The following is a 21,766-nucleotide window of genomic DNA, read 5'->3' on the forward strand; positions in this document are numbered from 1 at the left end:
CTAAAACTACCTATCTTCTATATTCTCCCAGATTTATCTAAACCAGTCTTCTCCCACCACAAGAAGGAACAAAAACCTTACAAGAACAGACACACACAGTCAAAGCTATAAAAAGGAATAAATATATGATAGTCTAGGTACCTAGAAAATGAGGTACAACCCATTGTTCTCATTGTTCAATTATTAGACAAAGACTGAGATATAAGCTGGTTTCTTCATCTCAAAATTTTGTAAGCCAAGAAATGTATGCTTTAGCAGTGTATTTATCTTGAAAAAATTCTATTACAATTAAGAAAATCAATTGCTTGATATCTGTTACGTCATGTCTGCAGGAAGAGGAGAGGTAGAAAAGGGGAGTAGAAGAGGTATGGATAAGGAACAAGTGATTCTCAGGTTTAAAGTTCCAAGACCTTCTCAAGATGTCACACATACTGAATACATCAGAACTTCACCCACAAACCCTTTCTGGTCAGACACATAATCTCTTTTTATTTCTTCAATAGCCCCTCGTCCCCCATGTTATTATGAACACTGCTAATCCTCACTTCTTGTGACATTCTTTTACCATCAAGTCAATAACCACCTCAGAAAAAAAGACCAATTCTATAGTTTCCTAAATTAACAAAACTAGAAGATACTATTCTGTTCTTCTATCTTAACAGCACAGAAATATCATGACAATTATTTTTAATTAAAGTCTAATATAGGAAACAATCAACAGTAACTCTGAACATAGGTGACTTGCCTAAGGCCAAGTATTATAAAGAATCAAGTACTAAAAAGAACACTTTTTTGTTTGAGGACTGTATCTGAAAAGAAAAAGCAGAATAAAGTCAGAACACTTCTAGAAAACCTAGGACATATAGTCAAAATACAAAATGATTTCTTAAATATCAGACTAAACTCAAGGCATAAATAAATTTGACAGGTAAGTATAACAAGGCTTCTAACTGTTCAAAAGACAAACACTGTTCCAGAAATAAGCACCCTAGTCTGTTGGAAAGCCTAATTATCTACCCTAATACGTTCCTTGCCTGATTTTGTAAGATCCAATGTAGATGATGGGAAAAGGTAACCACACGTCTGAATTAACCACCTGTGTACACAACAGATTCTTTTAAATTTGGGAGAAACTCTTCTATACATCAACATACGTAACAGGGAAAAAAAGAGGTTTAGGTCCCATCAGTATAAAACCCTTAGAAGCAATACACCAAGAACAAACCAGAAAAGGGTAGATATCACTGAAAAGAAAGAAAAGAGTGTGTATTAAATCAGTAGTAATCTCAGAATGGACTCCTCTGTTCGCTAAATGCTAATAAAAGTTAACAGTGTACAGAAAAGATAATGTATTTACAGACTCAAAAAAACATTAAGGCCAAAGGATTATTTTGGAGAGAGGGAAATGAGTAATATAGGTCTTGGAAGCAATGTCACTTTTTCTCCCTTTAATTAATTACAAGGTGCTTTGTATTTAAAGGAACAACTTTTCAATATTAGTGTATCTTCATTGCCACACATGTAAAAGAAACATTTTTGTGAAAAACAGATAAAAAAATCAGTAGGCATTTTCTTAGAAATAAATGTAACTCACATACAATACCTCCAGGGATTTCACATGTATGGAGTTACTAGCAATGATGAGTAAAATCTCTGTACCCAATATATAAGCTGCCTGGATATCAGCCCTCATAAATATTTCTTCAACTACTTATTCCAAATAATGGAAAACAAGTACTTTTTAAAAGGTGTTTCATAGACGTGGAGAAATTTTAACTAATGATAAAATGTCATATGACCCTAAAGAAGATGCCTTTTAGCTCTTTTTCTATCCCTGCATAGCTTTCCGAAAGATGGATCAAATCCTAAATAACTACCTAGGTACATCCTGAATTCTGGGTTTGCAGATAAAGTTTTAGTAACAGTCAAGATAAGTCTATGCAACGTCTATATGCAGAAGAACTTTCCAAACTGCAGACACTAATTAATTAAATTTAGTACTTTTAAAATTACCTAAACAGCCAGATGATCTTTGTGAAACATAAATTAGGTCTTTTTACTTCCCCACTTAATGCCCTTCAATGGCTTTCCTGGTCATAGTATAAAACCCAAAATCATTAACATGGCTTCTAAAGTCTCAAATGAACTGGCCCCTTCTTGTACTATTCTGCCCTCCCTTGATCACTACATTTTATATACATTGGTCTTCTTATAGTTCCTAGATGACACCAACAACTATGCCTACTTCAAAGTTTTCCACATGTGCTAGTGTTCCCTTTATTTGGTTGGCTTGGATTAAGAGTCACTTCCTCAGGGAAGTGGATGTGGCTCAAGCGCTAGGGCTCCCGTCTGCCATATGGGAGGTCCCAGGTTCAATTCCTGGGGCCTCCTGATGAAAGCAAGCTTGCCCGTGCCGCAGAGAGCTGATGGCCTGTGCCACGGAGAGCTAGAACAGCAAAATGACACAACAAACGGAGACAGAGAGGAGAGACACAGCAGACTAGGGAGCTGAGGTGGCTCAAGAGACTGTGTGCCTCTCTCTCATGTCGGAGGTCCCAGGACCAGTTCCCTGTGACTAGAAGAGAAGACAAGCAGACAGAGAAGAACACACAGTGAATGGACACAGAGTAGACAGCGAGCACAGGCAGTGGGGGAAGAGGGGGAAATTAAATAAATTAAATAAATAAAATAAAATAAAGTCACTTCCTCAGAGATGCCTTCCCCAACACTTCTTCCCACAATCTAAATCAAATCACCCTCATGTTCTAACAGTGGTTCTCAAAGTAGAACTGGAGGATTCCCTAAGACATGTTCAAGGAGACCATGAAATCAAACTATTTTCATAATAATACAAGAAAGTTATTTTCGTTTTTCACAGTGTTGACATTTGCACTTATGGTGGAAAAGTGATAGAAGGTAAAACTGCTGGCACATTAGAAAAATGATCAAGGCAGTAGAACCAAAATATACTATTAGTCATTGTATTCTTCACCTTCACCCACACCAAGATTTCTGCCTTTTTTTTTAATAATAGAAAGCCAGTTTCATTTAATTTCATTAAATCTTAACACTTGATACACTTCCTTTTAATACTCTATATGATAAAATGCATTCAATCTCTCATGATAAGTACATACAGCACTTCCACTGCACACCAAAATATGATGGTTATATCCCAATGAAAAGCACTTGTGCAATTGCAAGGTGAGAGCTGAATGAGCCAGTTTCTTCATGGAATATAATTTTTACTTCAAAGAATGACTGACAGACAAATTGTTATTCCAACTTGGGTATCTGAGAGAACATTTCTTGAAAATGAACAAGATAAAAGATAAGCCTGCCATTTCAAAGAAAACAGATATATTTGTTATCAATGACAAAATTCAAGCTTTGAAGTGAAAATTAGAAGTCTGCAAAATTTGTGTCATTTATGAGCTTGACAGCTCCCCAATAATTAAGAATTTTTCTGACGAAATCGGTGGTGATACTAACAAATATAATTTTTTTATATTCCATGATAAAATTCTAATATTGGAAAAATCTATAATTCAGTGAACAAATATTTTCCAAATGTTCAATGCAAGGGTAGAAGATTCAAAGAGCAAGAAAGACAATAAAAAGATTTTAACGAAGTACAAATATTATTATAATTTAAGATTTTACATCGTAACTAACATTTAAAAAACTATTATTTGACTTCTGATGTACTATCAAATAAGAATGTCCATAATTATGTGAAAAGACTTTTAAAATATTCCTTTTCCCAACCACTTATCCGGGTGAGGCTGGATTTTCTTCACGTATTTCAACTAAAACAACAGATTGAATAAAGAAGCATATGAGAATACAGTTGTCTTCTATGAAGTCAAACATTAAAAAGAGATCTGTAAAAATGTAGAACAATGTCACTCTTGCCACTACCTTGTAATTTTTTAGGAAAATGTAGCTATTTTTCATTTTTTAAAAAATGTTATTTATGCTAACCTGTAATGAGTTTATTATCATTATTTTTAAATAAATAAATGATGTTTATGTTTCTCTCTCTCTCCCTTTTTTTTGAGGTACAGGGCCAGGGATGGAATCCTGGACCTCATATGTGGAAAGCCAGCCCTCAGCCACTGAGCCACATCAGCTCCCGAGTTGTGTTTTTTTTCATTTGTTTGCTTGTAGTTCATATTTTTGGTTTTAGGAGGCACTGGGAACCAAACCCAGGACCTCCTATGTGGGACCACTTGAGCTTCACCCATTCCCCTCATTTTAATTTCTAATTAAATAAACAGTAGTAGATGAAACCCACATAAATAAAAACTCTATGGGAATGTGGATGTGGCTCAACAGTTGGGCGCCTGCTACCACAGGGGAGGTCTGGGGTCCCAGTGCCTCCTAAAGAAGACAAGCTAGAGATGCTGCACCCGCCGCAATGAGCTAGACGCCACACCACCACAATGAGCTAGATGCCACACCTCCACAAAGAGCAGATGCCACAAGCCAGCAGAAACCACAGTCTGTGGGGAACGGATGTGACTCAAGCCGTTAAGCACCTGCCTCCAATGTGGGAGGTCCCAGGTTTGGTTCTCAGTGCCTCCTGTAGAAGGTGAGCAAACAATGGACAGACAGACAGAGACACCCATTTGGCGGGGGAGAGTAAATAAATAAACAAAAAGTAAGTACATCTTAAAAAAATAAAACTCTGTGGTACCCTAAATAATTTAAGAATTTAAAGGGTTCCTGAGGCCAAGAGGTTTGGGACTGCTGTATTTTACTTCCACAGAGTTTATCAAAATTTTTAATTACAAATCTATTTTTATTATCATGTACTTAATGTCCAGCTTACCCATAAGCTTATAATTGCCACAGACTAGAATCAAGTCTGTTTTATTAATCGCTGTGCTCTAGGACTACCACACTATTTGGCTCATAGTAGGCACCTGAAAACATTCTTTAATGTACATGTTTTAATTTATTCAACCATTTCCTTCTGAGTTCGGCACTTGAGTTCTATTGTTACTAACTAATTGTAGAATTAATAAGGCACAGTTGTTTGCAAACAAACATGGTTAGTACATTGTAAGCCCTCTCACATTCTCCATCAAACTATAGGCCCCAATGGTTACTATGAAAATGAAAATATTGTTAGACCCTGCTCCTTCATATTGAAAATCAAACAATCCTTCTGTCAGTTCAAGACTGTTTAGTTCCCTCAATTCATAATCATTTTTATACATACACTTTTAAGTTTTATACTTTTCTTAACATAAAATATATCCATTCTTCATAAGAGAAAACACATAAAATCTCATATCTATAAATAACCACTGTTAGAATTCTTTTTATTTCTTTCCAGTCTTTATATTTATTTTACCTAATATAAGCCTTTTTCAATTTTGCAAATTTTATACCCTACTTTAAAATATATATATTATTAACACTTTCTAAATTATTACAAAGCCTTCTTAATCATAAATTTTAATGGCTACACAACATTTCATTGACTATAAACTATTTATCTAATCAACTCACTCTTAAAAATGTAGGCATTTTTAGAAACAAGGCTGCTGTAAAAATCTTAATGGATAAGATTCTGAGCAGCTTGAATTTCTAGGTCAATAACTATATACATTATTATGACTCTTAACATATATTAACAAATTGGTTTTCTAAAGTGTTAAAGTGATATATATTGAGAATAGAAGTGTATACTTTAAAAGCAAACACTAATTTCACCACAATGTAGCCAATCTGGATTTTGGAGATTACCAGTTGTTCTTTAAATTCTTAATTTAAATTGGCATCGCAATACTGTTTTTATTTCCATTTCTTTATTAGACAAGTAGAACATATTCCACTTCTCTTTTATTAGTCATATTTTTAACAATTTCAGTTAATATTCTTGGTCATTTATCAATTGAGTCCTAAGAATTTTCTTATTGTTCTTGATAATGTTAATCCTTTTTTGTAATTATTTTTATAAATACTTTTCCCATTCTGTTCATTGTTTTGGTTACATTATTAATAGGACATGTTTTTAATAGTCTAATCTTTCTATTTAAATTTTCTTTTATTACTTTAATAATCTCTCAAATAATGTTTCATAAGCATTTAGACATATTTTATTCCAAATTACTGTGAACTGAAATGCACCTCCACTTAGTTTTTAACTCCCTTATACAGCTGGTAGTTACTTTGACGTATGGTATCAGTAGAGAGCCTAAATTAATTTATTTTCTCACACTGCCAGTCACATTACAATATCATTTCCAGAAAAATTTTTCACTTGTTATTTGCAATACCTTTTAAAAACTGTATCTGTACCAAATCACTTTTAAGTACTGAGAAGTAACACGATATTTATATTTTTAAAAACTTGATCCTGGCTGACATAGAAAATGAATCATAGTGGAAGGTAAGAATAGAAACTGGTGGTATAGTTCACCTCTTCTCTCAGACCAAATGTTATTATTATTTTTCTATATACTTCTCAGAGTTCCCAAAAGGGGTTTCTTTCTCTATTTTCTCAAAGAAATCGGAAAAAAAAAATGGAATGCCCAGGGGCTGGGGCACTTTTAAGAAAATCCCACTATGACTGTCTATTACTATTTTTATATTTAGACTATTTATTTACTCAGAACTGAATTATTCTATACTAATTACAAAAATAAGCTGATCAGATTATCACCCATCATTTTACTTCTCTTTCCACTGGTCTACTTTATCTACTTCCTCTTCACCCTCTGTTCTCTTCTCCTTTTTTCCCCTTTTCTTTTTTCCTTTCCATTCTCAGTTTGCATCAATTTGTTTAATACATGCTTTCCACTTCTACTAATATAGACTCTATGAAATATATAGCTAGACCAAAATTAACTCGAGTATACTTCCAGCAAACAACATCATCAATAAAAATTCTGCAAAATATAGAAACATTTGGAAAAATCTGTTCTAAAAACTAACCTTAATTATAGCTGATCTACAAGGCCAGGGTCAAATGACGAGAGTTTCTGAAAATTTTTACAATCTAATTTCTATTTACTTTTATTCATGAAATAAATTAGTTAAGATTGTATATTACGTATGTAACAAAAAATATTAGATTCCCCTGACAATATTATAAACAAGGCAAAGTTACTAAACCCCATTTATTTAGCAATATAATTTTGTTCATTATCAAAACCTTACTAAAATTAATTTTTTTTAACAAAAGTATGATAAAATATGAAGCACTACCTAAAATTTAAAAATAGCAGTTTTTCCTTTTACTCTTTTGTCAAATAGCTCAAAGGCAAAAGAGTGGGATGTGGGGTAGAATTTTCTTTTCAAACTCATGACTGCTATGAGTTACTTCTTTTGAAGAATGATGCTATCTCTCTACTACTATGCGTTTACCTAACAATCAGCGTTTCACAGAATTAAGATAGAATTCACACAGTGAGTTATATCTGGCAATAGAGACTGGATTCTGATATTGATCCATAAAATGTAAATTAACTATATAAATAAAATGCTGGTCAGTAAACTAAATGGTCTAGATAGCTATTTTCAGCAGAAGTTTTGAAAGTTCATCAGCTTCTTAATTTAGAGAATGGTATACTACTTAATCAGCTTCAATTTGCCAAGAAGTTTAAATTTGAAAAGAAGCTAATTTTAGAACTATCATTGAATTATTAGCATTAATATGCTTCAAACACCATATTAAATTCACTGCTAATTCAAAAATATTTCAGGTTAGTTATCTAGTCAATGAGAAATTATTCTTTCTTTTATTAATCACAACTTAACAAGTACTATAAGGAATTTTAAACTTCAAGATGATTAAAATATAACAAAGGAGGCCTTTGCATTCTTCTTTAAATTGCTCATCTCCAGGTTTTCAAAGAAAAACAAAAATCAAAATATTTAACCTTCTAATATTTCCAGAACTAAACATTTTACCAACAAAAGGAAGGTTAAAAACTACATTTTCAGACAATGTAAAATGGTATTAAAGTTTCAAAATAGTATTTTATGTCTTATAAAGTATAAACAATTTATAAAAAGTCAAATTCCTAATGAAATTGAGTGCATAATAACAATATGAAGAATGGAAACCAAATTACTTCTATAGCCAAATATCTATTACAGTATCCCCAAACTTCTCCCACTTAAAATAAAACTTTATCTAACTATATTACTTACGTAATAGATGGATCCACTTGTTTATAAGCATGAGCAGCACAAGATCCACAGTACGTATATCCTGCATGGCTACAAAACAAAATATTTTTGTAAACTTAATAACCATGTTCAAATTCAAGATATTCTGGGAAAAAAACTTTTGAAAGGAATACAATTATGGTAAACATAGCAGAACTGAAAGTACACATAAAAAGCAATATAGTCCATGATGTAACTTCTAAAAGATTATAGGGAATACACTGTGTTCTATACCATGTTCCAATTTTAAACCTTAAAAATTTTTTCTAAAATTTTGGTCTGAAAGATAATAGAATTTAGAATTCAAAGCTTACTTGAACTTGCTAATGTATAGCACTAATAAAATGTTTTTGACATGACTCTTCAATAGTATTAGCAGCCTATTACCAAAGCATAGTGAGACCCAGAGGGAGTCAAATCAGAACAAACCAAATACCCTACAACTAACACCTCACTTCCCCCTGCGTCTTTAGTGATATGGGAACTGACATGGCCTTATGTGTCTTATTCTTTTCATTTTATTTTCCTCCTATTCTTTCCTTTTATTTTTTGGTCTTACCTGTAAAATGACTGTTTTCCTGGCCTCATTTTTCTTTCTTGACTCATTCTACTTACATCAGTCTAGACACATGTCCCTTGGTAATTACTTATTAGTGTGTGGCCAATGGTATATGGGTAAATGTTTAACAACTGGTTCTTAAAAAAAAAAAAGAAAGAAAAAAGTATGCTTATATACATTAGCTTATAAATTTTATTGAAATAAAAAATATATGTAGGGAAGCAGATGTAGCTCAAGAGGTTGGGCGCCTACTTCCCAAGTATGAGGTCCTGGGTACAATCTCTGGTACCTCCTAAAAACAAACAAACAAGAAAAACCAACTCTCATTGAAAAATGGCTATAGCTCAGTGGTTGAGCACCTGTTTCTCATGAGGTCCTAGGTTCAATCCCTAGTACCTCCTAGGGGAGAAAAAAAAAAAAGGTATGTATTACACAACTTAAAATTATGATAAAATATAGTACTCTTTATTGTAAATTCCATATTATTGATTGTCATGGAATTTTTTCACTGATTTTTGCTGAATTCTTATATCCATTGCCAACCTATGATTACAACTAACAAACAACTGGAACAATCAAGACATATGCCTGCAAGTCATTCGTCAACGACTTGAATGACTTCTTTGCTCATGGAATAACATTTTTTAAATACTAGAAAGAATATTTCCTACACTTTTTCAGTGCTAATCACAATTTACAGGCTACAGACACAAGGCAATTTTAAGTTTAATATGCATTAACACTTTCTCCATTATTAAGTATAGATAGGCAACAAATAAGAAATCAAGTCCTGTATATCAAACTCTGATTTACAAGATTTGCCAGTTTCTATAGAATAAAACATTCCCACCACAGCCAAGTTCAAGCTACATCATTATGTTACTGAATGTAGTTTGGAAGAAATGTGAAGTAAATTGAAAAGATGAAAAAACAGATTGGGAGAAAATATGATAAAGAATTTACATCTGTATATATAAAGCACTCTTAAAACTAAATAAGAAAATAAACCACCCAGTATTTTAAAAACAGGCGAATGAGGTGAGGGCACTTCATAAAAGAATACACTGGGATGGCCAATAAGCACATGTAGAGATGCTCAACATCATCAATCATTAGGGAAATGCAAATTAAAACTCCAATGAGTTACCTTCACAGAATCACTAGAAAAGTTAATATTAAAAAGAGTGCTGGCAGTGGATGTGGCTCAAGCAGTTGAGCGTCTGCTTTGCAGACAGGAGGTCCCAGGTTCGGTTCCTGAAGCCCCGTGAAAAAACAAACAACAAGCAAAACAATTGAAAAACCAATTCAGGGAAGTCAATGTGGCTCCATGGTTAAGTGCCTGTTTCCCACATGTGAGGTCCTGGATTCAATCCCTGGCCCCTGGTACCTCAAAAACATAAAAATAAAAAAGAATGCTTATACCTGGCAATGTTCTACTAGGAATATATCTAGAAGAACTGAAAACAGGGATGCGAACAGACATCTGCACATCAATGTTCACAGCAGCATTATTCACAATTGTCAAAAGATGAAAACTACTCAAGCGTCAATCAACTGATGAATGGATAAACAAAATGTCATATATTTATACAATGAAATACTATGCTGTTTTAAGAAGAAATAAAATCAGAACACATATAATAAAATGGATGAGTCTTGAAGACATTATGCTAAGTGAACTAAGTCAGACAAAAAAGGACAAATATTACATGGTTTCATTAATATGAACTAAATATGAAAAATGAACACATGCAGTTAAAACTTAGAGTGTAGGATATAAGGAGGTAGGATGAGGGCTGAGAAGGGGTATTGATGCTTAATGGGTGCAGATTTTTTTTTTAAGATTTATTTTCTTTATTTCTCTCCCCTTCCCCATCCCGATGTCTGCTGTGTCTATTCGCTGTGTGTTCTTCTGTGTCCACTTGAATTCTTGTCAGACGGCACCAGGAATCTGTGTATCTTGCTGCGGCAGCTCTCCATGTGTGCAGTGCCACTCCTGGGTAGGCTGCATTTTTCATGTGGGGTGGCTCTCCTTGCAAGGCACAGTCCTTGCACATGGGGTACCCGCATGCAGGGGACACCCCTACTTAGGGGACACCCCTGCATGGAACAGCACTCCTTGCACGTGGCAGCACTGCGCATGGGCCAGCTCACCACCCGGGCCAGGAGGCCCTGAGTATCGAACCCTGGACCTCCTATATCATAGCTGGATGCTCTATCAGTTGAGCCATGTCCGCTTCCCCAGAATTTTTAATTAGCTTGACTGTAGAAGTATGGAAATAGGTAGAACTGATGGTAACACATTATAGTGAGTATAACTAACATGGCTGGTTTATAAATGGGATTGTGGCTAAAATGGGTAGTTTAGGAACACAAATGTCAATTGAAAAAAAGCTAGGGAATAATCTAGGGACTGAATAACAAAGTAAACCTGGTGGTGGATGAAGACTGTGGATAACTACAAATATAAGAACGTTCTTCTATGAACTAAAACAAATGTACCTCATTATTACAAGGTAGTAAGAATATAGTGATGCATGGGGAAAATTCAATTAATGTAACTTATAACTAAAGTTAACAGCAACATTGTAATAGTCTTGCATCAATGTCAAAGAAGATAGCACATCAATGCTAATGGTCAATAGTAGGAGGTATGGGATTTTTTTCCTTTGGACTAAGGAAAACACTGAAAAATTTTTGAAGCAATGACCACAACTCTGTAATGAAAGTGAGAACCACTGCGTGTATACTTTGGATAAATTCTACAAGGCATGAGACTGTATAACACAGTGAACCATGTGGTAGATGACAGAATGTAGTAAACAGTACAATTAGAGAGTGTTCTCCATAAACTATAACAAAGGTACAATATTAATACATGGTGTTAATAATGGGGAGGTATATGGAAAAAATACACCAAATATAAGCTATGGGACCATAGCGAGTAGTAATAGTCTGATGATGTTCTTTTATAATCTGTAACAAATATCCAACAACAATGTAAGGTGTTGGTGGAGGGGTAATGTGTGGGAATTCTGCACAGTATGCGTAATTGTTTCTTTTTTTTTTTTTTTTTTTTTTTTTTTAGATTTATTTTATTTAATTTCCCCCCCTCCCCTGGTTGTCTGTTCTTGGTGTCTGTTTGCTGCGTCTTGTTTCTTTGTCCGCTTCTGTTGTCATCAGCGGCACCCGCTTCTGTTGTCGTCAGCAGCACGGGAAGTGTGGGCGGCGCCATTCCTGGGCAGGCTGCTCTTTCTTTTCACGCTGGGCGGCTCTCCTCACGGGCGCACTCCTTGCGCGTGGGGCTCCCCTACGCGGGGGCACCCTTGCGTGGCACGGCACTCCTTGCGCGCATCAGCACTGCGCATGGCCAGCTCCACACGGGTCAAGGAGGCCCGGGGTTTGAACCGCGGACCTCCCATATGGTAGACGGACGCCCTAACCACTGGGCCAAAGTCCGTTTCCCCGTAATTGTTTCTTAAGGTCACAACTTCTCTAATAATTTTTTTTCTTTTAAATGAGGGTGAGTTTAAAGTCTTCATAGACAAATAAAATCTGAGTGAGTATGTTACTCAAAGACCAGATTTATAAGAGATACTAAAGAGAGTGCTACAGCCTGAAAGGAGAAAACAAGAGTGAGAGACTTGGAGAAGAGTGTAGAAATGAAGATTATTAGTAAAGGTAACTTAAAGGGTAAAAAGACAGATGATACTAAAATATGACAAAGGAAAGCCAAAGGGCAAAATGGACAAAGTAATGATTTTACAGGAATTATACTGAACATTAATGGATTGAACTCTCCCCCAAAAAACACAGACTGAATGAATGAATAAAAAAAATGAGCCATCTAAATGCTGACTACAAGAGATTCACCTCAGGTGTAAAGACACAATCACAGTGAAACTTAGAGGCTGAAAAAAGATATTCCATACCAATAGCAACCAAAACAGGGCTGGAGTAGCAATATTAATATTGCACAAAACAGATTTTAAATGCAAGACAATATAAGAGATGAGACGTCAACACACCACTCTAGCATTGGATAAAACACCTGAACAGAGGAAAAGTAAGGAAACAAAAAGCTTAAGTAATATGATAAATGAAATAGACCTAACAGAGATTTATAGAGCATTATACCCCAAAACAGGCAGATATACATTATTTTCAAGTGCTCATGGATCTTTCTCCAGGATAGACCATATACTGGGTCAAAAGATAGATCTCAATAAATTTAGAAAGACTGAAATTATACAAAGCATAGTGGAATGAAGCTGGAAATCAATAATGGACAAAGAAAGGGAAAATTCACAGATATATGGACATTAAACAACACACTCAAATAATCAGTGGGTCAAAGAAGAAATTACAAGAGAAGTCAGTAAATATCTCAATGCAAATGAAAACAAGAACACAACATATCAAAACTTACGGAACAGAGCAAAGGCAGTGCTGAGAAGGAACTTTATAGACTTCAATTCTTTTATTAAGAAAGAACTAAAGATTTGAGCAGAAACAAATGAAAAAGAGAACGAAAAACAACAGAGAGAATCAACAAAATGAAAAATGAGGATCAGCAAAAAAAGATGCAAAAAAATAAAATCAGAAATGAGAGGGGGACATTACCACAGACCCCACAGAAATAAAAGAGATCATAAGAGGATACAATGCACAACTGTAAGCCAACAAACCAAACAATGCAAATGAAATGGACAAATTCCCAGAAACACAGGAATAACCTACACTGACCCCAGAAGAAACAGAAGACCTCAACATATCAATCATGAGTAAAGAGATTGAAACAGTCATCAAAAAATTTCCCCAAAATGAAAAGCCTAGGACTAGATGGCTTCACAGGTAAATTCAACCAATCATTCAAAATAATAATACCAATCTTGATAAACCTCTTCCAAAAAATTGAATGGGGAGGAATGCTACTAAACTCATTCTGTGAAGCCAACATCACCCTAAATGTAGAATATTTAATAAGATTTATTATAAAAGTATGGAAATGAACAGAGTTGATGATAACACATTATAAGGATTACAACTAACACTGCTGATTTATAAATGTGATTATGGCTGAAAGGGGGTGGGGGTTCTGCAGATATAAATGTCAATTGAACAGAGCTAGAGAATAATCCAGGGACTGTATAACAGTGATTTTGGTAGTGGATGAAGGTTGTAGTTTATAGCACAAATATAAGAATGTTCTTATTTTACAAAGTGTTATGAATATGGTGATACATGGGAAAATTACAACTAATGTAATATATGGATATAGTTAACAGTAAGAAACACAATATTTTTGCAGCAATGGCAAAGAAGATATTATACCAATTCTAGCAGACAACGATACGGGAAAATAAGGGGATAGGGAATTTTTCTTTTCAGAGTAATGAAAAAGTTCTAAAATTGCCTGAGGTGATGACAGCACAACTCTGTGATGAAAATGAGAGCCACTGAGTATACACTTTGAATGGACTGCACAAAGTATGGGACCATATAGCACAGGGAATCCAGTGGATGGAATGTGGTTAACAGAACAAATAAGAACATTCTCTCATGAACTATAACAAATATATAATACTAATACAGGGTGTTAATAATGGATAGGTCGGAGGAAAACATATCAAATATAAGATATGGACTATAGTTAGTACTAGTATTTTGTTGATGCTCTTTCATAGTTTGTAACAAATGATTCACAACTATGCAAGGTGTTGGTGGTGGGGTGTTGTACGGGAGTCTTATATAATATGCTTTTTTTTTTTGGATTTCACAAATTTTGTTATACACTTATTCTTTATGTATGGTTCACGTATGAATGATACAATTCAATAAAATTTTATTATTAAAAAAAAAGACACACAACTATTCTGTCCATAATCATTCACTGGTTAAGTGATAGTTTTCCATGGCAACCTTGTAGGGTGTGTATAGTTCAAATTCCTACCTTAGAAAAAGTACCGATGACTACATGGCATGGACTTTCAATTGTTAATTCTAAGATCTTCAAGGTCATAAGTGCATAGTATCAACAGTGAATGTTAAGTCTAACACAGATTCTATGTGAGACCTTTCATCAATGAGGACATAGGGAATAATGTGTAAGGCTTTTCATCAAAGAGGATATTGGGAATAATGAAAATACTCAACTGGGATTCAGAAAGGTCGTATTCTAGTAGTTCCAGTTCCACTTAAAAAATAGTAGCAAAAATGCAAAACAAAAAGATGGGAATATATGAAATGACATCTCCTCCAGTAATAAAAGTCTACAATTTATGAGCTGCTTGAGCTAAGAAAAGAGATCTAGACAGCTAGAAACTAAGTTATAAAAAACACTTGTCTAGGAAGCGGATTTGGCTCAACTGATAGAGCGTCTGCCTACCACATGGAAGGTCCAGGGTTCAAACCCAGGTCCTCCTGACCCATGTGGTGAGCTGGCCTATGCACAGTGCTGCTGTGCGCAAGGAGTGCTGGTCCACGCAGGGATGCCCCCATGTAAGGGTGCCCTCCATGTGCAAGGAGTGGCCCCTGTGCAAGAAGAGCCGCCCCCCATGAAACCACAGCCCGCCACAAACATGGAGAGCTTACGCAGCAAGATAACACGACAAAAAGAGGCAGATTCTTGGTGCTGCTGACAAGAATACAAGCGGACACAGAAGAGCACACAACGAAAGGACACAAAGAGCAGACAACCGGGGGGGTGGGGAGAAGGGGAGAGAAATAAAAAATAAATCAAAAACAAGAAACAAAACACTCATCAACAAATAAACTTGGATTGTCAGGCCTCACACTGCAGCCTCAACACTGCCTTTCTCAAATTCATTTTGCTGTACCTAGCCTTTTATTCTTTTCTTTCATAAGACCTGCTCAGCGGCCCACTCAAATACTGAATCAAAAAAAATAATTGTAGATGATTATATGCCAAGAAATGTCCAAGTTAGCAGTCACTCTTCAGAACTTTTTTTTTGGTGTGGTTATTTATTTATTTATTGTCCTTTTTTTTTTTTTTAAGATATACAGATCACAAAAAATGTTACATTAAAAAATATGATGTTCCCATATACCCCACACCTCACAAATATTACATAAACAATACTATGAGGCGGCAGACTTGGCCCAGTGGTTAGGGCATCCGTCTACCACATGGGAGGTCCGCAGTTCAAACCCCGGGCCTCCTTGACCCATGTGCAGCTGGCCCAAGCGCAGTGCTGATGTGCACAAGGAGTGCCCTGCCACGCAGGGGTGTCCCCACGTAGGGGAGCCCCACGCTCAAGGAGTTCAGCCTACCCAGGAATGGCGCCGCACACATGGAGAGCTGACACAACAAGATGACGCAACAAAAAAAGAAACACAGATTCCCTTGCCACCGACAACAGAAGTGGACAAAGAAGAATATGCAGCAAATGGACACAGAGAGCAAACAACCAGGGTGGGGGGAGGGGGGAGAGAAATAAATAAATAAATCTTTAAAAAAACAATAACAACAATACTATAAGCTATTAAAGGATGGTGTTTGGGTTGGTGTATACTCAGGAGACCTGAATCTCTGGACTATCCAAGTGACGGCCAGGCCCTGGGCCTCAGCAGACTTGTGGCTCCTACCCTCTGGTTTGTTGGATTTACCCTGGCCAGCTGACAGGGAGGAGGTGTAGAGGGTCAACCACCACACAAGGGAGTCAAGAGTGCCTACTGTAAGCAGGAGAATTGCATCCATCATCCATGAGGAATCTAAGGCCCCTCTTGATGAAGAGGGGGACTGGACATACCATTCCAGGGATCACAGGATGGATGAATAGAGTATGGATTAGAGTGGACTTACTGGTGTTCTCCTGGGGAACTATTGTGATTAGTAAGGGAAGAAATTGTAGTAGTGATATGGAGAGGGTGCCCACGGTGGCTGCTGATGGTAGAGAGATGGAAGAAGAGATATGGTGTGGGGGCATTTGCAGGTTTTGGAGTTGTCCTGGATGGTGCTGCAGGGGGGGATGCTGGACACTGTGTGTCCTGCCATGGCCCACTGAGTGGACTGGGGGAGAGTGTGGACTACAGTGTGGACCACTGCCCATGTGGTGCAGTGGTGCTCCAGAATGTGTTCACCAGGTGCAATGGATGTGACATGATGATGGAAGAGGTTGTTGATGTGGGAGGGGTGGGATGGGTGAGGTGGGGGGTATATGGGGACCTCATATTTTTTTAATGTAACATTTAAAAGAAAATAAAGAAAAATAAATAAATAAAGTTACTCAAGTCAAATGCGAATAAACTAACCATAAACTGCATAGCAAGATTATTTTTCAAAGCTAGAATATATAGCATTTGAGATATTACCAAGCATACCTTACTGCTTATTATAAACAAGGATTAGACATAAAGAAGTTGCACATCCCCAGTAATCTAAATAATAATTTCTGAAGAATATATATATTCTACATACCATCCCTTGGCCTCCCAGAGACACTACACACTCTTGGTTTTCCTCCTTCCTCACTGTTCTTCCTTTCACAAATGCTCATTTTCATCCTACCCTCTACAATGCTGACTTAGTCCTTGAACTTCTCTCTCTATTTTATTCCCTAATATACATATGCATATGCGTATAAACATACATATTACATATTAGTCTCCTATATAAATGTCATTTAGCTTTAAAATTTTTCTACTAATTTTAAAAGTAATACATGCAAAGTATACAATCAGTGGAATTCGGTATAATCACACAGTGGTATATTCGCAGCCTCAATCATTTTTAGAGCATTTTCATGCTTTATTAATATGTATCAAAATTGATTTGTTGAAAAAAAGTAGTTCATGCACATCATAAAAAAACTTCCAACAATAAAGGTATGTAATGAAATGAGAAAGTATCCTTTCCCCCCTACACTATCTGTGGCAGTTTGAGATTACTTATGAAACCCAAAAAGAGAAAGACTATGTTTGTAAACTAATCTGTTCCTCTGGGTGTGATACCTCTGATTCCATTAGGTTCAGCTGAGATGCCTTTGATTAAATTACCTGTTAAGATTAGGGCTTTGATTCGACCACATCAGTAAGGCACGACTCAGTTTGAGTCCCCAATCCCTTGGTGGGCCTATATAAACAGACACTCACTTAAGAAGACACACAGAAGAGAACTTTGTCATTTTTGATCCTGCGGCCGCAGGGAGAGATAAGCCATTTGCCTGATAGCTTACAGAAACTGCTGGGAAAAGAGCCAGGACTGGTATAGAAAGTCTGGAAAGAAAGAGCCCTCTGCCAGGAGAGGGAGGAAGCTCTGAGAGACAAGTCCTATGCAGCCTGCAGCTGAGATATAGGAAGCCCTCAGAGACAAGCCCTAAAGATCCATGAGCATCCTGCTTCAAAACATGGCAACTGACTTTGGTGAGAAAGCAACCTTGAGCTGGACTCTTTACAGCCTTGTAACTGCAAGCTTTTACCCTTCTATAAAAGTCAACAGATTTCTGGTACTTTGCCTCAGCATCCCTTTGGCAGACTAATAAATTATTCCTAATAGTTTAACTACTAACTCAAATTCCATTTTCAAATCAATACATTTTATATGTATGAAAGGGGATTCAATATTCATAGCATCTGTTTTATAGTAAAAAATAATTTCCTCATGTAAATAAGCCCTCTCCCAAATAATCTGATTATGTTTTTATATGCTATAAAAAGTTTCTTAAGTGATACATGCCTGTACAGGCCCAATCTAAGAGTTGCTGAGATATTCTTGCATACCATAAAACAAGCAAGATGACTGGCATGAAGATTTGTATGGCAGTCATAGTAGGAAGGTCTTGGAACTCTTAGTTCATGAGATATTTTCAGGATATATTCTGGGCCACATACTATCTTCTAAGCTTCAAGATAAGCAAAGCAGTTCTACCTACAACCATGGGATATTTTTTAAACAAATGGAATTCTTTTGAATCCTCCAAATGTCATATACAACAGAATTCACTGGGATTGATCGATACCTAATTTATGGCTCAAACTGTATCAATTTAAAAATGAGCAAATGAGCAATCTGTTTAAGCACTTTCAAAAGTATGTCATCATCACAGTCTGTTTGTTTACAAATATATCTAGGTTCTGAATTTGTTTTTCAAAAGTTCCCCTGATATTGTCTGTCGATGAAAGTAAGGTCTAAGAAAAACCGTATTAGAAAGTTAGAGTTTATAAAATTTACAGTATGTTTTTCATAGACTTGATTTGAAATAAAAGTAGAAATCTTAAAATAAGTTCTCTAATTACAAGTATTATCTGAGCAAGCTCTTATAAAAACCTTTACACACTATATAACAATGAAATATTTGTTGTTGCTTTTCTACCTCAAAAAAAAAGTAACTCTGGAAAGGAAAATAATTACCTCTAGAAAACTGGTAAGATAAAATTTGGTTGTATGTTAAGTTTTCACAAGTTACAAAATGGAAATTACCTATATATATACAAATGTAACTGCAAAGTGATTTATAGCAGAAATATGCATATCAAAGCCAAGACTTTCTTTTTCAGGAGGTACCAGGGTTTGAATCCAGGACCTCATACATGGGAAGCAGGCACTCAACCACTGAGCTACATCCACTCCCCCCAAGACTATTTTTAAATAACCATTTTGAAACCTGAATCATCTTTTAGAGGCCAACAAATTTGTAACTTAGGCTCAAACATTTCTCAATTCGCTGCCAATTATTTCCATTTAAAACTAACTAGAAGAAGGATCAAGCCTGGCTACTTTTCCATGAAAAGCTAACCACAACTTAATTACATGTTGCTTCAACTCCACTCTCACATTTTAAGTAAGAAGGTAGCAGAACATAATAGTCAAATATCAACAAATTAATGGGAATGACAGTAGTGCCTATCTCATGAGTTAATGTAAAGATGACTCATTATCTCTCACATAATCAAGGACCTTTCTTTGCAAACACCACCCCCCCCCCTTATCGCTGCATCAATTTTTCTTTCTCTGCTGGATCATTTCATCAGTATGCAAACACTTTAACATCTCCATCTTAAATAAAAGCCCTTCCCCCTACCGTTACCACATCCCCAGTAAGTAATGCCCTATTTCTTAGATTTACAGCAAAATTCCTCAAGACAAAACAAAACGAAAACCCATCTTTATTCTGTCTTCATTTCCCTCTCTTCCCACTCTTTCTTGAACCCACTTCAATAGTGCCTTCATAACTGACACTATAGAAATTGTTCTTATCAAGGTCACTAGTTCCACTGCCAAATCTAATTATCACTTCTCAGTCCTCATCTTATTCAAACTACTGGCAGCATTGGCAGAGTGATCATTTTCTCCTCCCTGACACACTTTCATCCCTTGGCCTCCCAGAGACACCATACACTCTTGGTTTTCCTCCTTCCTCACTGTTCCTCCTTCACAAATGCTCATCTTCATTCTAACCTCTAAAATGCTGGCTTAGTTCTTGAACCTCTTCTATCTATCTTTATTTTACTCCCTAAGCAACCACATCCTTATTAGTCTTGAAGTGTGATATATACACCAATAAAACCCATATTTCTCTCTTAGACCTGGTCCCTTTCCTTGTACCCCAGACTTATATATTCAGTGGCCTATATGACACCTCTATTGGATATCTAAGAGAGATCTCAATATTAACATGGTCAAAACCACTCCTAAATTCCAAACAAACACCTCTAAAGCTACTCCCTACCTCCGTCCCATCTTCCACTTATCAGTATAAAGGCAATTCCATCCTACCAGTCCCTCAGACCAAAACTTAAGAGTTATCCTGGACTCTTCTATCTTAATTATGCCTTAAAAATATAGCTAGAATTCAATGCTCCTTATCACTTCTACCTGCACCCCCCAGTCAAGTCACGATGCCATTTCTTTTCTGCACTATTCTAATAAGACTCCTAAACAATACATATAATAGAATGTGCACACCACAGCAAGAGTAATCCTTTTAAAACCTTACTCAGACAGACATCTGCACACTGATGTTCATAGCAGTTATTCACAATTGCCAAAAGATGGAAATAACCCAGGTGTCCATCAACTGATCAACATATAAACAAATTGTGGTGTATATACACAATGGAATATTATGCAGCAGTAAGAAAAAATGAAGTAGTGAAGCATATGATAACATGGATGAACCTGGAGGACATCATGTTGAGTGAAGGAGCCAGACACAAAAGGACAAATACTGTATGACCGTGCTGTTACGAACTAAATATATTGTGTAAATTCATGAGGCTAGTAATTAGAACATAGGTTACCAGGAAATAGAAAGATAAAGAATGGAAAGCTGAGGGTTAATCTGTGCAGAATTGGTAAAAGGTTGTACATCTTTGGAAATAAATAGAAATAGTGAGAGCACATCATAATGTTTGTTACAAGCAGAGCTATTATATGCATATGACAGTGGTTGAAAGGTAAAGTCTAAGATCATGATTGTTACTAGAAGGAAAAGTAAAAAATTTAACATGGGACTGTATAACATAGTGAAACCTCACGTGAAATACAAATATAGGTAATACTGCATATAAATCATAGCTTTTACAAAATATAAATACAAATAAACCAGAGAAACGGAAACAGAATAGCAGTTATATATGGCAGGGGAAGAACAGAGAGACTGAGGTGATAAGGTTTTTTCTGTTTTTTGTTTATTATTATTATTGGAATAATGAAAATGAAAATGCTCTGATAATGATTGAAGTGATGAATGCACTACTATGTGATTATACCAAATAAAACTGATTATACACTTTGGATGGATTTATGCTTTATTAGTATTTATCAAAAAAATTGATTTGTTAAAAAAAATGTATGATATAGGAGAAGTACTTGTCTGTGAAATAATGTAAAATACATAAGCTCTCCATATATATTAATGATTCTTGTGATGATTAAAAAAAAAACAAAAATCTAAATCAGAACAGGTCTTTTGTTCAAAATTTCTCGATTTATCATGTCACTCAAAAACTACCACTAGCAACAACAAAAATAACAAAAAAAATAACAAAAAAAAGAAA

At 35.7% G+C, this 21,766-nt stretch overlaps 1 protein-coding gene across 1 annotated transcript in view; it reads right to left on the reverse strand.

Annotated features, from left to right (window-relative positions):
* MEMO1 (mediator of cell motility 1) overlaps nucleotides 1-21,766 on the reverse strand; it is a 138,603-nt gene that overhangs the window by 54,091 nt on the left and 62,746 nt on the right. Inside the window, exon 3 of the mRNA XM_058278350.2 lies at nucleotides 8,170-8,238. Within this exon, the coding sequence (XP_058134333.1) occupies nucleotides 8,170-8,238 (69 nt within the window). The remainder of the gene's footprint in view (nucleotides 1-8,169; nucleotides 8,239-21,766) is intronic.

Source organism: Dasypus novemcinctus, chromosome 17, assembly GCF_030445035.2.
Source record: "Dasypus novemcinctus isolate mDasNov1 chromosome 17, mDasNov1.1.hap2, whole genome shotgun sequence".
Taxonomy (NCBI): domain Eukaryota; kingdom Metazoa; phylum Chordata; class Mammalia; order Cingulata; family Dasypodidae; genus Dasypus; species Dasypus novemcinctus.